The sequence below is a fragment of the Eumetopias jubatus genome, unplaced genomic scaffold (assembly GCF_037043125.1).
Source record: "Eumetopias jubatus isolate StellerSeaLion01/CBP00866 unplaced genomic scaffold, mEumJub1_p1.0 scaffold_23, whole genome shotgun sequence".
Lineage (NCBI taxonomy): Eukaryota > Metazoa > Chordata > Mammalia > Carnivora > Otariidae > Eumetopias > Eumetopias jubatus.
In genome coordinates this window covers 2,496,427-2,516,236 of record NW_028274829.1, presented here as the reverse complement: position 1 = coordinate 2,516,236, position 19,810 = coordinate 2,496,427, and the positions used below count along the sequence as shown (strand labels likewise).

The 19,810-nt window shown below is 36.7% G+C and overlaps 1 protein-coding gene across 3 annotated transcripts in view; it reads right to left on the bottom strand.

Moving 5' to 3' along the window:
* The window catches only part of LOC148162091 (ubiquitin carboxyl-terminal hydrolase 9X-like), a 150,086-nt gene that overhangs the window by 98,482 nt on the left and 31,794 nt on the right, over positions 1-19,810 (bottom strand). For all 3 annotated transcript variants that reach the window (XM_088020348.1, XM_088020346.1, XM_088020347.1), the window contains exons 7-11: positions 12,473-12,588; positions 12,028-12,279; positions 11,819-11,957; positions 8,682-8,834; positions 7,662-7,766 (exon numbers count right to left, since the gene is read on the bottom strand). In XM_088020348.1, the coding sequence (XP_087876474.1) occupies positions 7,662-7,766; positions 8,682-8,834; positions 11,819-11,957; positions 12,028-12,279; positions 12,473-12,588 (765 nt within the window). The remainder of the gene's footprint in view (positions 1-7,661; positions 7,767-8,681; positions 8,835-11,818; positions 11,958-12,027; positions 12,280-12,472; positions 12,589-19,810) is intronic.

Below are 19,810 nucleotides of genomic sequence, written 5' to 3'. Positions count from 1 at the left end.
GAGATCTCACTAGAGACATTATGAAGGATAACAGAGAATACAAAAACTATAAACCATATATCCCTCATGAATACAATGTAAAATTCTTGAACACAGTATTAGTAAATGAAATTCAGCAACATAAAAAAAATACATGATCAAGTGCAGTTTATCCGAGGATGCAACATAGGTTGGATAGGTTACATTAGTTGAAAATAACTAATGTAACCTATCACCATTAACAGGTAAAGAATAAAAATTGTATACTCACATCAGTGTCAAATAAAACATCTCACAAAATTCAACTCCATTCATTTAAAAAAAATCAGAAAATAGGAATGGAGGGGAACTTTCATAACCTGATAAAAGGAAGTTATAAAAAAATACTATTAATACTTAATAGTGAAACCCTAACACAATGATGTCTGCTCTAGCGATTTTATTTGACATAGAGAGACACAGTGAGAGAGGGAACACAAGCAGGGGGAATGGGGGAGAAGCAGGCCTCATGTGGAGCAGGGAACCTGATGTGGGGCTTGATCTCAGGACCCTGGCGACCTGAGCCGAAGGCAGACACTTAACGACTGAGACACCCAGGCGCCCCTGCTCTAACTACTGCTATTCAATACCGTGTAGAACTGTGTGGTATTGGTCAAACAGAGTTTGTCATATAAATGTCTAACTGGGGTCCCTGACTGGCTCAGTTAGTAGAGCATGTGAGACTGTTGATCTCAAGGTAGTGTGTTCAAGCCCCATGTTGGGTGCAATTAAAAAAATAAGTATGTCCGTTATTTGACAAAGACGGAAAAGTGAACTAATGTAAGCAATATAGAAGACCACCTTTCACTAAATGGTACTAGAACATTGGACATACACAGCAACAAAAAACAAAAACTAAGAACGTACTCTGCAACCTAAGTCCTACATCTAAACAAAGGAAGCTTGGGGCGCCTGGGTGGCTCAGTCTGTTGAACATCTGCCTTCGGCTCAGGTCATGATCGGGCCCAGCGTCAGGCTTCCTGCTCAGTGGAGAGGCTGCTTCTCTCTTTCCCCCTGCTGCTCCCCCTGTTTGTGTGCTTGCTCTCTCTCTGTCAAATAAATTAGAAAAAAAAAAATCTTTAAACAAAGGAAGCTCGATATGGATCTCATGTAACAGCAAAATTGTAAAACTTTCTCAAAAAAAGAACACAGGAGAAATTCTTTGGGATTTACAGATAGACAAGTTCCCAGTCTTGACACCGGAAGTGTGACACGTATAGGAAATAAACTGGACTTCATTAAAATTAAGAACTTTGCTGGTCAAAGATCCTATTAAAGAGGATGAAAAGACAATCTAAAGACTGGGAGAAAACATATGCATACCACATATCTAACAAACAACTGGCATGTGGAATACATAAAGAACTCTGTGGACGCCTGGGTGGCTCAGAAGCCTGCTTATCCCTCTACCTCTCCTCTGCTTGTGCTCTCTCACTCTGACAAATTAAAAAAAAAAAAAAAAGAACTCTGTAAATTCAATAATTAAAAAGCAAACAACCCACTTAGAAAATAAGCAAAACGCATGAATAGGTATTTCACCATTTCATGGAAAATGGGCACATGAAAGATGTTCAACATAACCGCCATTAACCAAATAAATATAAACTGAAACCATAAAGAAACTTTAACGTACACCTATCAGAATAAAAAAATAATAAATACACTAAACTCTGAGAAGGATGTCAAAAAAAAAGATTTAATAGTAACTGTGGATGGGAATATAAAATATTACAGTCACTCTGTAAAACAGTTTGGCAGCTTCTGAAAAGCCTAAAAATATCCTCAACAAAATACAAAGAAATCCAGCAACATGTAAAGTATTTATACAAATTAAAGAATTATGTATAAAAGAATTATACACCCAATAAGTTGGATTTATTACAGAAGTGGAAGACTATTTGAACATACAAGTATCAGTCAATGTAACATAGGACAAAAAACCCATAATCTCACTAGATGTAGAGAAGGCAAATGACAAAATCCAACAGCCTTTCATAACTAAAATACTCAAAAAACGAGGAATAGAAGGAATTTCTTAAATCCAATAAAGTGCAATAACAAAACCTGACAACTTATATCATACTTAATGATGGAACACTTTAAATTTTCCATTCAACATTGAGAACACCCACTTTCACCATATCCTTCAACATTATGCTATATGTTTTAGTTAGGGCTATTAATAAACAAGATGTCAAAAAAAAAAGGGGGACGAGACTGGGAAGAAGTAAAACTATCTCTAGTTGCAAATCATATGATCTTGTACATAGAAAATCTAGGAACTCCTTTAAAAAAAAATATATATATATATGTATATACACACACACACAACAAGCAACAGGTACTACAGGTTTTCAGGACATAAATAAATTTTAAAAGCTTAACTGTATTTTTATTAGGTATGTTTTTCTATACATTAGATAAGAACAATCCCAAAACAAAAACAAAGCAAACACTTTCACTCATAGTAACACCAAAAACAGCACACTGCTTTAGTATAAATTTAGCAAAAATGCAATGAATATGGGGGGGGGAGGTAATACTGCTGAAATTAAAGGGGATCTAAATTAATGGAAAGACAGCTCCAAAAACACTGAAAAATATTCCAGATTCATGGACTGGAAGACTAATATTGATAGGAAAACAATACTATACAAATTATACAATGCCCTACAATGTCTATCAAAATTTCACCTAACTTCTTTGCAGATATTGACAACCATACTCTAAAATTCCTAAGGGAAGTCAAGTGACTTCCAGCTGCTAAAGCACTTTTCTTAAAAAGGCAAAAGTGAAGGACTCATACTTCCTAACTAGAAAAATTTAGGTAAACTTACAAAAAAAAATTTAGGCAAATCAATGTTAATACTGGCATAATGACACACAGATTAAAAGATTAGAACACAGTGAAGAGAAATAAAACCCTTATGTGATTCTGACAATTATAAAAGAACTGATTTTAGACAAAAAAATGTCAGGACAGCTGAATAAAAAGAATAGTCTTCAAAACAAATGTTTCTGGGACAAGTGAATATAGTATCATGCAAAGAATGAACTGGAACTTTACCTCACACCACTGCAAAAAATTACTTGAAAATGGAATGCAGCTCTAAATATGAGCTTATATACTTACACCTAAACTGTACTTTAGGCATACCCTTATACTTGGAAGAAAACATTTAAAAAAAATCTTTTGAGACTGTATACTAGAGCCAGTAATTTCTAAAATATGAAACCAAAGCCCAAGTTATCAATAAAATGAATACATAATTGGACCTCACAAAATTAAAAACTTTTACCCAGAACAGGTAAATCTTTACAGACAGAAAGATCAATTTCTGGTTTCCAGGATGCAGGAAGGGAAGGGTAGAAAGAGAAATGACTGCAATGACGAAGATGTTCTGCAATGTGATAGAAGCAGCAGCTGTATAACACTGGATGTACTGAATTCCACTCCACTATATATTTTTAAATGTTTAATTTTATGTGATGTCAAATTCACCTAACAAAAAAACTTTTTAAACTCTTGTTACAGAAAGAACACCATCATGAAAGAGAAAACACAACCTATCAAGGAGAAAATATTTGCAAAACATAATTTGATAAGGGACTTATATATAGAATGTACAATTTCTATAAATAAAAAATTAAGACAAAGAATCTGAACAGGAATTTCTTCAAAGATAATATATAAATGGTCATTAAACACAAATATGTTCATCATCATTAGCTATTAAGAAATGCAAATCAAAACCACAACGAAATACTACTTCAACTCCACTAAGATGGTTAAAATCAGAAAGACAACAGTTGACAAGGATGAGAAGAAACTGCAACTCTCATACATTGATGGAAATATAAAAAGGTACAGGTACTTTGGAAAACAGCTTGGCAGTTCCTCAAAATGTTATACTTTAAATTACCATGTGACCTAGCAATTCCACTCCATATTCCATGAGTATATACCCAAGAGAACTGATGATATATGTCCAAAGAAGAATCTGTACACTAGTGTTCTCAGCGGTATTATTCGTAATAGCCCAAAGTGGGAAATACCCAAATGATGAATAAATGTGTTGTATCTATACCACAAAACATCATTTGGTAATATAAATGAATACATGTCCAAACAAACTTACACAAGAACTTTCAGAATAGCAGTATTCATACTAAACCAAAAGTGGAAACAACCCAAAGTTCATTAACTGATTGATCAATGAACAAAACTGGTATATCCACACTACTGAATCTAACTTGCCAACAAAAAATCTAATACATGATATAGCATAAATGAACCCTGATACCATTATGCTTAGTGAAAGAAGGAAGTCAAAACAGGCCACGTATACAGATAAATGTCCTGAGTAGAAAATCCAGAAAACAGAGCAGTAGGGGCAGAAGCTGGACGGAGGACAGAATAAGGACTGATGTTTAATTTCAGGATACTGACAACATCCTGAAATTAGGCAGTGGTAGTGATACCATAATTTTGTAAATATACGGAAACACACTGCCTCATACTCTCTAGTGTGTACCTCTCAGTCTGTGAATATCTTTATAAAATGGCTTTGTCAAGAAGTAAACTAAAACAGACTAAACTAAATATGCAACTACTATGCAACACAGCAACTGCAATCTCAGAGATACAGACTATGTTCACACACAGAAAAATGTCTGCACACCAATGTTCATAGCAGCTTTATTTGTAAAAGCTCTACATGAGAAAATCTTCATACATTGATTTATGGGTGAGTAGTGAAATAAGTCACAACCAGTTGTATCATGAGTACCACTCAGGAACAAAAGAAACAATCTACAGATACATAAACAAATTGTATGAGCCTGCAGAGAATTATGCTGAGTGAAAAAATCCCCAATGGCTATATATTATATGATTCCATTTCTTTAACAATCTCAAAATGACAAATGGTAGAAACAGACACCAGGCCTGCAGTTGCCAAGGGTTACGAGGAGGGGCAAGACAGAACTGGTGTGGCCGTAAAAGGACTAATGAAGGGTCCATGTGGTGATGGAAAGAGAACTTAAAGTACGAGTGTCAGTTTCTTATTTAATACTGTACTACTTTCTGCAAGATGTTTTCACAGAAGAAAACTCTAAAGAACGTATGAAATTCTCTGTATTATTTATTAAAGTTCACGTGAACCTTCAATTTCTCAAAATAAAAAATTTATAAAATAAAAATAAAATAGTGTTCTTTAAGGCCAGTTAATACAACATAGGGGAAGTTTTATGTATTCTTTCCCCTTGCATTCAATGGTTGCCAGGACATAAGGAACTGCTAGTTGCCTAAATATCCAAAAATTGGAGAAAAGAATAAATAGCTCTTAATGGAAATATTATACAATTTAAAATAATATGGAAAAATGAAATGGTAAAAATGGGACTTCTAGGAAGACAACTTGAGTGCTTGCTTCTAAAGTGTTCTAGCTCCTACAAAATTCCCTCTGAAATGATGAAAGGAACACAAAAACTACCTGTGATTATAATCATGTATATTACAAGAACAAAACAGATAAAGGCAACAACCACAGAATCAAAGAGGATTAAAACCCACCAACCATACAGTTAGGATATTTCATTCCTCATTCAAAGTCCTAATAAAACCATGAGAGATTATTTTTTAGCCAAATGGGCAAGGACTGAGCAATCAGATATACAAAATACTTAGGAATGCATAAAAAAAGGAACACAGGGCACCTGGGCGGCTCAGTTGGTTAAGCATCTGACTCTTCATTATCACCTTAGGTCATGATCCAGGGCTGTGGGACTGAACCCCATGCTGAGTGTGGAACTTGCTTAAGATTCCCTCTCCTTCCTCCTATATCCCTCCCCCTCACATTCTCTCTCAAAAAATAAAGAAAAAAAAAAAAGAGGAACAACAATCAAATAGGAAAAATAAACAGGTAAAAGATATGAATAACCTCTCACTGGAAATGAGAGGTTCAAAAACAGGTAAAAAAAAGTTCAATTTCATTAATCACTAAGAATATGAAAAACAGTAACACAGTAAGAAAGAATTTCAAACCATGAGGACAGTGATAATTAACAATTCTGACAAAAAGTGTTGTGAAGGACTAGAAATTAGTAGTCTGGTAGACAAAGACTTACAAAGCACTCAAATATTTATAGACCACCATTTGAGCAAAAACATAAGCAAACATCACTAAGGACGAATATTTAGAGAACATCAGGATCACTCAGTTACAACCTACAAAGAACTGTAAGTGACCTACACTTTATGCTTTAAAGTGCTTTTAGTGAGACTTTTTGGTAAGACCTTTCAAATCACAATAAATTATACCATACAACATCTTAAAATATAATGCTTCTAACTAGACATAAAAATAACATTCAGGAAACACTTGATAACTCAAAAGGGCTATGCATCGATGATGGGATTTTTACTATGATTATAGTTAAAGAATCTTGCAAATATTAGAAATAAAAAAGGAAAAATTGATACCACGCCATCTTTCTGACACTATGGCTATTATAAACACATCACCATTTCAGAAGTTATCTCTTAAACTAACTTTTACATTATCCACAAAATCTTCCCAATATTGATTTCTTTCCCTGCTTTGAGATATTCAGTGGATTAAAAAAAAATACAAAAAATTTCATCACATTACTAAGATTCACCCATTTGTTAAATTCCTCTAATATATTAATTTTCACTGTTGTATGTATTTATCCTGTTACTACTTATAGATACATGGTTCTTTACAGTTTGAGTTTAATACAAATAAGTTGCTACATTTTTTTTTCTGGATAAAGATATTTTTAAGTAATCTCTATATCCAACATGGGGCTCAAATTTACTGAGATCAACAGTTGCCTGCTCTTTCCAACTGATCTCGCCAGGCACCCAGCTACAGATCTTTTGAACATGTATCCTGATACACAGTGATGGATTTTTTTTTAGGGTACACATTCAGAAATACAACAGGTGTATCACAGAACACAAAACATGTATTTTGACAGATGTCAAACAGTTTTCTCATTTATTGTACCAACTAAAGTTACCAAGAGCAATGCAAATTACTTTCAACAAGAAATATTGTGATTCTAATGCCTATGGTTACCAGAATAATCGTTTATGAACAATGGCATATGATTTTATCTTCCTAATCCATAAATTCTCCAGCCAACTTTGCCAACTATAGAGACTGAATATAAAAAAGTGCCCAATTAGATTAATGCAGATAAGTTGTCAGAGACTCTTGAGTTCTTTCTGAATCTTACTTCTATTTTTTATATACGTTATTTCAGAGAACCACTGCAGTTGTGTATTATTTTACCTCTGTAATTATAAATGTCTATTTATTATAGCAGATAACATTCTCCTGCATTTCCAAAGGCAAAAATATGCAAAAATAAAAGTCACCAAAGGAAGTTAAACAAACTGAAATAACCTGAGTGAAAAATATAATTACTCTGTGATGGAAATTATAACTATAAAAAAAACTAATGTTAAATTCTGACTAGAATAAAAAAGCAACAACCAATTCTTCATGAAAGATTCTTTGTGAAATTTTTAAGTATATATTGACAGAACACAAACATATCTAATTAATTCTACTTAAGATGAGATGGTACTACTTTACTATTTGAATTACTACCTTAAAGCAATCAAAAAGATGATCAAGTTGTTCAGGAGAAAAATCCCAAGCCAACTTTGCCAGCAGATCATGTACATTCTTCACAATGGCTTCATGTTTCCCTGCCTGTTGAAAAACAATATGAAATATATCAAAGTAAACAAAAGAATCACAGTGTATTTAAGTTTAAATAAAGAAATGAACTAAGTAAGTAGACTACTGCGTCCACTTCTTAATAAATAAAGTATTTCCACCTGCATCATCTGAGGTTTTAAATGCTTTAGAGCTGCCACATATACCATTTTATACTCAATTTCTTGGTATAAATGATAATGTACTTTCAGGATTCAAATGAAAACTTATTACAGATATTTCTAAATAAAATGAAGAGAAAATAAGGCAAAATAGTGGATCATCTCAAAACTGCATACTTAAGTACTCAATGATGGGAAGACTGAATATTTTGTTAGTTTTTCCTTAAAAAGAGTGGGCTGGGCAGGACTCTGTAATCCTTCCAACTTATTAATGAAAAAAATAGTATTATTCTTCTAACATTTGTTCCTTCATACAGTTTGCAAGAAAAAAACCCAAATTTATTATTGTTGTAAGTCTATATGTAATACATATAACTGTTGTATAAATTGTGATTTACACCTGCAAAGGACGTCAAGATCAGAGTAACTTGTTTTTTCACTTAAAAATATTCTTTTTTTTTAAAGATTTTATTTATTTGACAGAGAGAGACACAGCAAGAGAGAGAAACAAGCAGGGGGGAATGGGAGATAGTGAAGCAGGGGGAGCCCGATGTGGGGCTCGATCCCAGGACCCTGGGATCATGATCTGAGCCGAAGGCAGACACTTTATGACTGAGCCACCCAGGCGCCCCTCATTTAAAAATATTAACAGAATTCTGTGTATACCAAGGAGTTAAAACTTAAAATCAAGTAATACAAATTCATATGCCAACACCTAATAACTACTGCAAAATACTAATTTTTAGTATCTTTTTTTATAAAGTAGCTATCATCTTAAATTCCTTACCTGTGCTGCCCAGATGTTATCAAGATCCTGTAATGTAAGAGCTTTTTCTTTAATCACAAAACGAAGAATCTTCTCTAGCTTTTCCACATACTGAGGTTGATGAAGACTATCTCGCAGGACTATGGATAAGATATTGTTCTGTTGTATCCATTCCTAAATGTAATACAAAAATTTCTTTCAAGCAGAAGCTACAATCAGGGTGGGAAAAATTACAATTACAAGATAATTATGTACTGGGAATGTAAATGCACAACATGGTAGCAATATTCAACACTGCTGTATGACATAAAGAGAACATATATATTTTTTAAAGATTTTATTTATTTTTTTGATAAAAATAGAGAGCACAAGTAGGCAGAGCAGCAGGGAGAGTGAGAGGGAGAGGCAGGCTCCCCGCTGAGCAGGGAGCCTGACGCAGGGCTTGATTCCAGGACCCTGGGATCAAGACCTGAGCCAAAGGCAAACGCTTAACCTACTGAGCCACCCAGGCATCCCTCTTTTTTTTTTTTTTTTAAGATTTTATTTATTGAGAGAGAGAAGGAGAGAGCATGAGTGCGGGGGAGGGGCAGAGGTAGAGGAAGAAGCAGACTCCTTGCCCAGCAGGGAGCCTGATCCCAATTCTAGGAATCTGGGATCAGAACCTGAGCTGAAGGCAGGTGCTTCATTGAATGAGCCACCCAGGTGCCCCCAGACAGTATATTCTAAGAGTTCGCAAAAACAGGATAAAAATACTTTTTCTTTTTAAAAAAAATCTATAGATGATGATAGATGCTAACTAAATTTACTGTGGTAATTATTTGACAACACAGGTTCAAACTGTGTTCAGTCCATGTATGCACAGTTATTTCCCCTTCCTCATGATTTACTTAATAACATTTTTCTTGATTACTTTATTGTAACAATATATATTACATAATACACATATAAAATATGTGCTAATTGACTTTTGTCATAAATAAGGCTTTTAGTAGTTAAAGTTTTGGTGTCTCAAGTTGTATGAGGATTTTCAGTTATGCAGGGTGTCAATGCCCATAATCCCTGCACTGTTTAAAGATCAACTGTAGCGGTGCTCAGGGTGGCTCAGTCAGTTAAGTGTCTGCCTTTGGCTCAGGTCATGGTCTCCAGGTCCTGGGATGGAGCCTGCCTCACACTCCTGGCTCAGCAGGGACTCTGCTTCTCTCTCTCCCTCTGCCTTTGCCTCTTCGCCCCTGCTCATGCTCTCTCTCTGTCTCAAATAAATGTTAAAAAAAAAAGGTCTAGTACTATACATGTTAATTAAGTCATTACACTGTGCGCTTAAATTTATATAGTTACATATATCAATTGCATCTCAAAAACTGAAAAAAATAAAAGTAAAAAATCAAAATATAGTTCAGATTTCTGAATAACATTGGATTCAATCATGTTTACATTTACAAATTATAACACACTAATGTAATATGTTTACGTATTGTTTTAGTGCAAAATATTCAGTATTACATAAAATCTAATTTTGCACACAAAATGCTCCCAGAGGTACTAAACTTAAAAATTATATCCCATATAATGTGATTATGGTTTTAATAAAAAAATATTACAATAAACAGTTGTACAGAATTTAATTTTTCACATACAGAAATGGTCCCATAAAAATGTACCTCAGCACATTCCTCATACTATCTGTGAGAATAATCAGTATTATATTTCCCCATCTGTCTTACATTCTTTTTTTTTTTAAAGATTTTATTTATTTATTCATGAGAGAGAGAGAGAGGCAGAGGGAGAAGCAGGCTCCCCACTGAGCAGGGAGCCCGATGCGGGATTCGATCCCAGCACCCTGGGATCATGACCTGAGCCGAAGGCAGACGCTTAACCATCTGAGCCACCCAGGCACCCCATCTGTCTTACATTATTTGGGGAAAAAAAAAATCAAGAGAAATGCCACAGCAATGACATTGCTTCCAAAAGTTTCTCAACACTCTCATTTTCTGTACCTTTCAAGGACTGGTAATAATTCATAGACAAGCGGACATTTTAAGTAGTTAAATGCTTGATGTTTCACAAAGTAGGTAAACTGCATACTTGAAACCTGACACCTAACACAGAGTCAGAACCTAGGGTCTAGGTTACATACCATTTCTCAATAACCAAGAGTCCTCAAATACCTTTTACATTTTGATCATTTTCACTATTTTAAAAAAACGTATTTTTTTAAACCAGGCTCCATGCCCATTGTGAGGCTTGAACTCACAACCCTGAGATTGAGAGTCACACACCCTACTGACTGAGCCAGCTATGTGCCCCAATCATTTTCACTATTAAACTAAGGACTCATTTAAGGTAGAGATCATTCTTCACACATATATACCCACTATTAGCATACGATATACACTCAAAATATATTACCAAGCAAATACCTTACAAGGCTACTGGACAGTATTCATTTCAACACTTAAACATATAAATATCTATTTAAACTGTTCCCTTTCGATGCCAAAATGATAGATATAAGTGACTTAAAAATTAAGTTTCAGGGATGGCTGGGTGGCTCAGTGAGATAAGCATCTGCCTTCAGCTCAGGTCATGATCCCATAGTCCTGGGATCAGGTCCTGCATCAGGTTCCTTGCTCAGCAGGGAACCTGCTTCTCCCTCTGCCTGGCACTCCCCCTGCTTGTGCTCTCTCTCTGGCAAATAAACAAAATCTTAAAAAAGAATTAAGTTTTAAAAATCATGACAGAACATTAAATCAGAGATTTTATTCCTTTAATTATAAGCCTCACTTTTAGAACTCAAAACTGAACTGAGTTTGCATAATGCCAATTCATTCACTAGATTTCAGATCTACCCATCTACCTACTGCATTTCAGCCAACCCACCAAACTGTAATTGCATCATTAATACCTGTATTCAACAACGGTAAGCTTACCAAAGACACAATAGGTTTAAAGTTAATAGAAAGCGACAGGTTACTTATTAACAAATCATTTCTTATTATCCGTTATAAAAAGTTTTAGGATTTAATCGTCATGAATCAATGTCTCAATTTCAGAGTTAGTTTCCGTCACTGTTTACATTACACATTAGCACTAATTGGTGCTAATCTTATTCATGACTGGTGCAGATTTTTATTCACAAAAGAAAAATCAAAGGGACTTACTGCCATTCGATCAGCTGTCAGCCACTCTTCCTCCTCAGGATTACCATGCCGATGAGTATAATATGATACACTAGATATCACTTTGTTAATTTCATTCAGTGCATTCATCTTTCCATTAAAAGAAGAAATTTGCAACAATCTGCAAGAGAAATTTTGATTAAGTATCATTTTAAACAGGCAAATAATTATTTAAGGGGGAAGTATCTTACCTGAGTATCATTTTCAACCTAAAAATTTCTAAATTTTTTACAGTTTCTTCTTGTCCTGGAATTCTGGAAGCCAAATTCTTCAGAGATTTAATAATCATCGAAAGGGCATCATTTTTTGTTTCATTCTTTGCTTCTTTTTTTAGTTCTTCATCAGTTAAATTTTCTAAAAACTGAGGAACTATTTGTATAACTGGAAGAAAGTATTTTCTCACTGTATGTTGACTGAGAAACTCATAGCATTGTCCAAATGGTCTGAAATAAGGAAAACACAGAATTTCTGCTAATATCTGTATTCTCCTAACATGTACTTTTAGTTTTATAATACTTAGAAAAATGTCATATTTCCAATTTAAAATAAGAAAGTAGACTAGAAAACTAACTTTTAATGATTTTCAAGGCAATACAATAAGGACAATAAATATTAAACTTTAAAAATGTAACTTACTTAGTAAGGGCTGCAATTACTTGAACATTCAAAGGTGATCCACTAATAAAACGATCATGCAAAATCTGGAACCCATTCAATGTGCCAAATTTATTGATGAGATCCACTAGCCAACCCTGCAACACAGTCAAGGCCAAGAGTTAATTCTTTCCTATAATAATTTTTTTTTTAAAGATTTTATTTATTTGACAGAGTGAGATGCAGCGAGAGAGGGAACACAAGCAGGGGGAGTGGGAGAGAGAGAAGCAGGCCTCCTGTGGAGCAGGGACCCAGATGCGGGGCTCGATCCCAAGACCCTGGGACCATGACCTGAGCCGAAGACAGATGCTTAACGACTGAGCCACCCAGGTGCCCCCCTATAATAATTTTTAAGTTATATCTGGAATATATGTTTGAATGAGTCAGAAATAGGAGGTTCAATAAAATAATTACATTATCTTTAAAAAGAATAAATAGTATTTGTATTATTTAGTCATTCATATATTTATGGAGACTTAAAATTTTTCCTGTCATATTTTGTTCTCTGTATCCCTTCAGTCAGAAGCAGCACAGGCTGCAATTACAGAGTAGTGCCTAGGGGCACAGCTGTTATTTATTCATGTCCTATATATCTGAACAGGAATTAAGCAAAGGTTGTATAGCCAGCTAAAAACATTTTTACATGTAAGAAGGTAAAATAAACATAAAAGTTATGTACATATAAAAATCAATCGTAATAATACAAATGCATAAGAAAGATCATAAAGGGGCGCCTGGGTGGCTCAGTCGGTTAAGCAGCTGCCTTCGGATCGGGTCATGATCCCAGGGTCCTGGGATGGAGTCCCATACCAGTCTACCTGCTCAGCGGGGAGTCTGCTTCTCCCTCTACCCCTCCCTCCTGCTCATGCTCTCTCTCTCAAAGATATAAAATCTTAAAAAAAAAGCTCGGGGCGCCTGGGTGGCTCAGTTGGTTGAGCGACTGCCTTCGGCTCAGGTCATGATCCTGGAGTCCCGGGATCGAGTCCCACATCGGGCTCCCTGCTCTGCGGGGAGTCTGCTTCTCCCTCTGACCCTCTTCCCTCTCGTGCTTTCTATATCTCATTGTCTCTCTCTCTCAAGTAAATAAATAAAACCTTTAAAAAAAAAAAAAAAAGCTCATTAAATCTTCTAAAAAGCCGAGTTTTAGCAGAAAACAAAACCCAAAACAGGAAAGAGGCATTTCTACTCCCAATTAGAGGCAGAGTTCTACATTTAAAAATAGACAAAAAAACTTATTCAGGGTAGTTCAGTGTCTGACTCTTGATTTCAGCTCAGGTCTTGATCTTGGGGTTGTGATTTCAAGCCCCGTGTTGGGCTCCATGATGGGAGTAGAGCCTACTTAAAAAAGAACAAGAAAACAAACAAAGAAATTCAAGACACATGGGAAATGCTGAATAATAGAAAACTGTTACAAGAATACATCTGTGTATGCTAATGCTAACTTTGATATGGGAACCTAAAATAAATTTTAAAACCTTCAGTAAATCAATTTTTTAATTTCTGAATAAATTCAGCATAATAGGGTGCCTGGTTGGCTCAGTCAGTTAAGCAGCTGCCTTCGGCTCAGGTCATAATCCCAGGGTCCTGGGACTGAGTCCCCCACTGGGCTCCTGGGATAGAGTCCTGCATCGGACTCCCTGCTCAGCGGGGAATCTGCTTCTCCCTCTCCCTCTGCCGCTTCCCTTGCTTGTGCTCTCTCTCAAATAAATAAAATCTTTAAAAAAAAATAAAACTAAATTCAGTATACTATATTCTTACCTTTACCTTTGGTTTAAAAGGTTAAATTGAGGAGTTGTAAGATTAGACAGCTCCAAAGTCCTATTGTTATGAAATAACTTTATTTCCAGGATTTCTGGAAATCAGCCCACAATTTATAACAACCAAGCAAACACTGAATCAAAAACAATCACATTCAAAAGAGTTAGGCAATTTCATTCTGTTTTTACTCATCCATGCCTACTCCTCCAAGAGAGGCACATTTTAGGGTCCTCAATTCATGTAAGAGCAAAGAGGACTAAATCTGCAACATTATTCTGAGCTGCTTGACAGACTGGTCTGTGTCACTATTTTGGAAGTCAGAAAAACAAAAGTTGTTTGGAACTCAGACTAAGGAATTCCATGGGAAGGAACAGGCACAGTTCATGAAAATGGCTAAAGGGCTTATAGGTTACAACCCTCCTAGGCAAATTACTGATTTGAGAAATACAAAAGAACTCCTAGGGGTGCCTGGGTGGCTCAGTCGTTGAGCACTTGCTTTCGGTTCAGGTCATGATCCCACAGTCCCGGGATCGAGCCCCATGTTGGGCTCCCTGCTCAGGGGAGAGTGCTTCTCACCCTACTTGTGCTCTAAACACCTAAAACACAGAGTGAACACATATACCCCAAAGGTAATGAAAACATGTCAGTACGAAAAAATCAACTGAATAAATGTCACTAAGGAAGGAAATAATATACAAGAGAACTGTAAGATATATGGAAAACAAAGAACAAAATGGTACAAAAGTACTTCCTTCCTTAGCAGTATAACACTGAATATAAACAGATTAAACTCTGCAATCAAACATATATAGATCAGGGGTGCCTGGGTGGCTCAGTTGTTAAGCGTCTGCCTTCGGCTGAGGTCATGATCCCAGGGTCCTGGGATCGAGCCCCGCATCAGGCTCCCTGCTCAGCAGGAAGCCTGCTTCTCCCTCTCCCACTCCCCCTGCTTGTGTTCCCTCTCTCGCTGTCTCTCTCTCTGTCAATAACTAAAAAATCTTAAAACAACACAACAACAACAACAAAAAACCTGGTTCAGCAGAATGGAGAAGAAACCAGGACCCAGAGGCACCTGGATGACTCAAGTCAGTTAAGCGACTGACTCTTGATTTTGGCTCAGGTCATGGTATCAGCATCCTAGGGTGGAGCCCCGCATTGGGCTCCCTGCTCAGTGGGGAGTTTGCCTCAGATTCTCTATGTCCTTCTGCCCCTCCCTCCACTTGCATACTCTCTTTGAAAATAAAATCTTAAAAAAAAGAAAGAAAAAGAAACCAGGATCCAGTGCATAATGTCTAAAAGAGACATTTTATTTTTAAAGATTTTATTTATTGGGGCACTTGGGTGGCTGAGTCGGTTAAATCACTGACTTCACCTCAAGTCATGGTATCAGGTTGCCAGGATCAAGCCCAGCATCAGGCTCCCTGCTCAGTGGGGTGTCTGCCTGTTTCCTTTCCCTCTGCCTGCCACTCTGTCCACTCATGCTCTCTGGAGCTCTCTCTCCCTCAAATAAATAAAATCTTAAAAAAAGCTTTGAGAGGGAGACAGCATGCAAGAGAACATAAACAGGGGGAGTGGCAAAGGGAGAGGGAGAAGCACACTCCCCACTGGGCAGGGAGCCCGACTCTTGCTGGGCTCTGGGATCATGACCTGAGCCAAAGGCAGCTGCTTAAGCGGCTGAGCCACCCAGGCATCCCTAAAAGAGTCACTTTAGTTCTAAGGATATGTAGTAAGGATATGTGCTTAGACGTAAAAAGATGGAAAAACAGATTTCATGCAGATAGTAGCCAAAACAGAAAAGGAATGACTATCAAAAAAAATGGGCTGTTAAGTCAAAAACTTTGATAAGAGACAAGACATTATGCGATGACTGAAGGTCAATTTACCAAGAAGAACGTAACAAGTATTGATGCACTCAACTTCAGAGTATTTAAAATATATGAAGCCACTAGTGACAAATGGGAGAAACAGTTCTAGACTACTACTTGGTGACTTCAATATTGCATTTCCAATAACAGAACAACTACACAGAAGAAAAGAAGCAAAAAACAGTCTTACAAAACACTACAGAACAATCAAACTTTTCAGACATACAAAACACTATACCCAGCAAGGGCAGAATACATATTCTTTGTAAGTGCAAATAAAATATTCTACAGAAAAAGTCTTAAAATGAATAAAATCAAGGGTGCCTGGGTGCCTAAATTGGTTAAGCGGCTGCTTTCGGCTCAGGTCATGATCTTGGGGTCCTGGGATTCGGCCCCATGTCTACCTCGCTTAGCAGAGAGTCTGCTTGTCCCTCTCCCTTTGCCTCTTCGCCCCTCCCTTACTCATGCGTGTGACCTCTCTCTCTCTCAAGAAAATAAAAAAAAAAAGGTAAAATCACAGAAAAGCATCTTTTCATATTAAAATGGAACGGAATTAGAAATCAGTAACAGAAGAAAATCTGGAAAATCCACAAATATGCAGAAATAAAACAACACATTCTTAACCAATTGATCAAAGAAGCAATCAGTGTCACAAGGAAAATTTAGTTTCAAATGTTTCAAAAAAAAAAAACAGGTTCCAAGTCAACAATGTAACTTTTCCCTTTGAAAGAAACTAGAAAAAGAGTAGCAAACTAAATCCAAAACTAGCACAATGAAACCTTAGACCAGAGACAGAGAATAGAAAAGAGGAAAAAAGAAAAAAAAAAATTAAAACCGAAAGTTCTTTCCTGAAAAAAATCAACAAGTTTAAGTAAGAAAAAAACCTAAAATCAGAAATGAAAGAGAGGACTTTACTATAGAGTTCAGAGAAATAAAAGATTAGAAAGCACTATGAATAATTATACTGAAAGGACTATGAATTAGTGTAAACAAACTGGATAGCCTAGATAAAATGGACAAATTTCTAATTTTTTTATGTATTTGACAGAGAGAGAGGGAACACAAGCAGGGGGAGTGGCAGAGGGAGAAGCAGGCTTCCGGCAGAGCAGAGAGCCCGATGCGGGGCTCGATCCCAGGACCCTGGGATCATGACCTGAGCTGAAGGCAGACGCTTAACGACTGAGCCACCCAGGTGCCCCAAAATGGATAAATTTCTAGAACACGCAACTTACACCACAAGTGATCAGGAAGAAAGATTCTGAACAGGCTTAAAATTAGTAAGGAGAGGGTGCCTGGGTGGCTCAGTTGGTTAAGCGACTGCCTTCGGCTCAGGTCATGATCCTGGAGTCCCGGGATCGAGTCCCGCATCGGGCTCCCTGCTTGGTGGAGAGCCTGCTTCTCCCTCTCCCTCTGCCTGCCTCTCTGCCTGCTTGTGCTCTCTCTCTCTACCTCTGTCAAATAAATAAATAAAATCTTTAAAAAAAAAATTAGTAAGGAAATTGAATCACCAATCAAAAACTTTCCAACAAAGAAAAATGAGAGACCAAATGGCTTCGCTGCAAAATTCCAGCAAGGTTAACACCTATCTCACATTTTTCCAAAACCATGAAGAAGAAGGAACATATCCAAACTCATTTTAAGAGACCAGGATTACTCTGATACCAAAGGCAAAGATTTACAGGCTAGTCCTAATGAACACTGATATAAAACCCCTTAACAATATACTAGCAAAATGAACAAATGGGATGTTTCTCCCTGGGATGCGAAGATGTCTTAATATACAAAATCAATCAATGTAACACAAACCACATTACTAGAATCAAAGAAAAAAAACCCCACATCATCTCAATTCATGCTGAAAAAGGGTTGGGCAAAATTCAACTACTAGAAACAATAAAAACACTGGAGAAACAAACACAAAGGAAAATTGCCTCGGGACACCTGGGTGGCTCAGTCGTTAAGCGTCTGCCTTAGCCTTAGGTCATGATCCCAGGGTCCTGGGATGGAGCCCTGTATTGAGCTCCCTGCTCCGTGGGAAGCCCGTTTCTCCCTCTCCCTCTGCCCCTCCTCCTGGCTCGTGCTCACTCTCTTTTCTCAAATAAATAAAATCTTAAAAAAAAAAAAGAAAATTGCCTCAAAATAACAAAGGCCACATATGAAAAACCTGTATCAAAGTCAATGATGAAATACTGAAAGTTTTCCCTCCAAGATTAGGAACAAAATAAGGATGCCTGACTTGACTAAACCCATTCAGCTAAAGGTACTAAAGGTACTAATGTCCTAGCCATGGAACTTAGGCATGAAACAGAAATGAGAGGGATCCAAATTGGAAATAAAAGTCAAATTATCTCTGTATGCACATATCTCACATTAGTTTACAGGGATTTTGTGCTTTTGTTATTTTTGGGGTTCTACTTATGTATGTGTGCACTGAAACACACTAAAGCTACATTCTGCTTTGTTTCTACTGCTGGTAACTTTTTCAATGTGTTCAAAAATTAATCAAAATGAATATAATCAAACAGTCTTTGAGACATAAGAAACTCATTAAAATGACATGAGACATTAGAATGAACATATACAAAACAGGGAGCCTTCTTATATAGCCTGGTCGGCTGATTTGAGTGCTTTTGGCTAATTTCTTAGTTCTACTGATACAGCATTATTTTTTTTACTTTCTGCTGTGCTTCCTTGAAATTAGTTATAATTTGGGGAGACCATATCTTCTGTGCAAAATGAATACAGACTGAAAGATTATTTACTTGACCCAAAACTCAGATACTAATCAACACTAAGAGTTCCTCGTTAAGAAATCAAAGCATTTCAAGGCGCTTAGGTGGCTCAGTCAGTTAGTGTCTGCCTTTGGCTCTGGGATCAAGTCCCACATTGGGCTCCTTGCTCAGCAGGGAGCCTGCTTCTCTCTCTACCTGTGCTCCCCGCTTGTGCTCACACTTGGGTGCACTCTCTCTCTGACAAATAAATCTTTAAAAAGAAAAAAAAAAAGGAACTCAAAGCATTTTAAGAAATGCCTAACTGGGGCACCTATGTGGCTTAGTCAGTTAGGCATCTGCCTTAGGCTCAGATCATGATCTCCAGGTCCTGGGATCAAGTTCCACTGGGGCTCCTTGCTCAGCGGGGAGTCTGCTTCTCCCTCTCTGCCTGTGCTTTCTAACGAATAAATAAAATCTATTAAAAAATGCCTTCGGATGTGTCACAAAAATTTGTTTACAGGGCACCTGGGTAGCTCAGTCAGTTAAGTGTCTGCCTTTAGCTCCGGTCATGATCTCAGGGTCCTGGGATTGAGCCCCAAGTGGGGCTCCCTGCTCAGCGGGGAGTCTGGTTCTCCCTCTCCCTCTCCCCCTGCTCATGCTCTCTCTCCCAACTAAATAAAATCTTAAAAAAAAATTGTTTACATGGCCTCTCATAAACGTATGTTTTTGCAATTAAATATACATATATAAGTGCAAAGTATAGCTCATGCTCCTGACTTAAAATGGTTAAACTCTCTAAAGTCACTTTGAACACTGAAGGAGCAAATACAGTATCTTGCTACTATGGGAAATATAGCATAAAGTTCATAAACTGATCAATACATAATAAGCTTTGGTCAAGTATGAGTTTTATGCTGTTGGCCCACTGTACAATGTTAATGAATCACTATATATATTAAGTAATGTTTTTTAAATAAACACACATA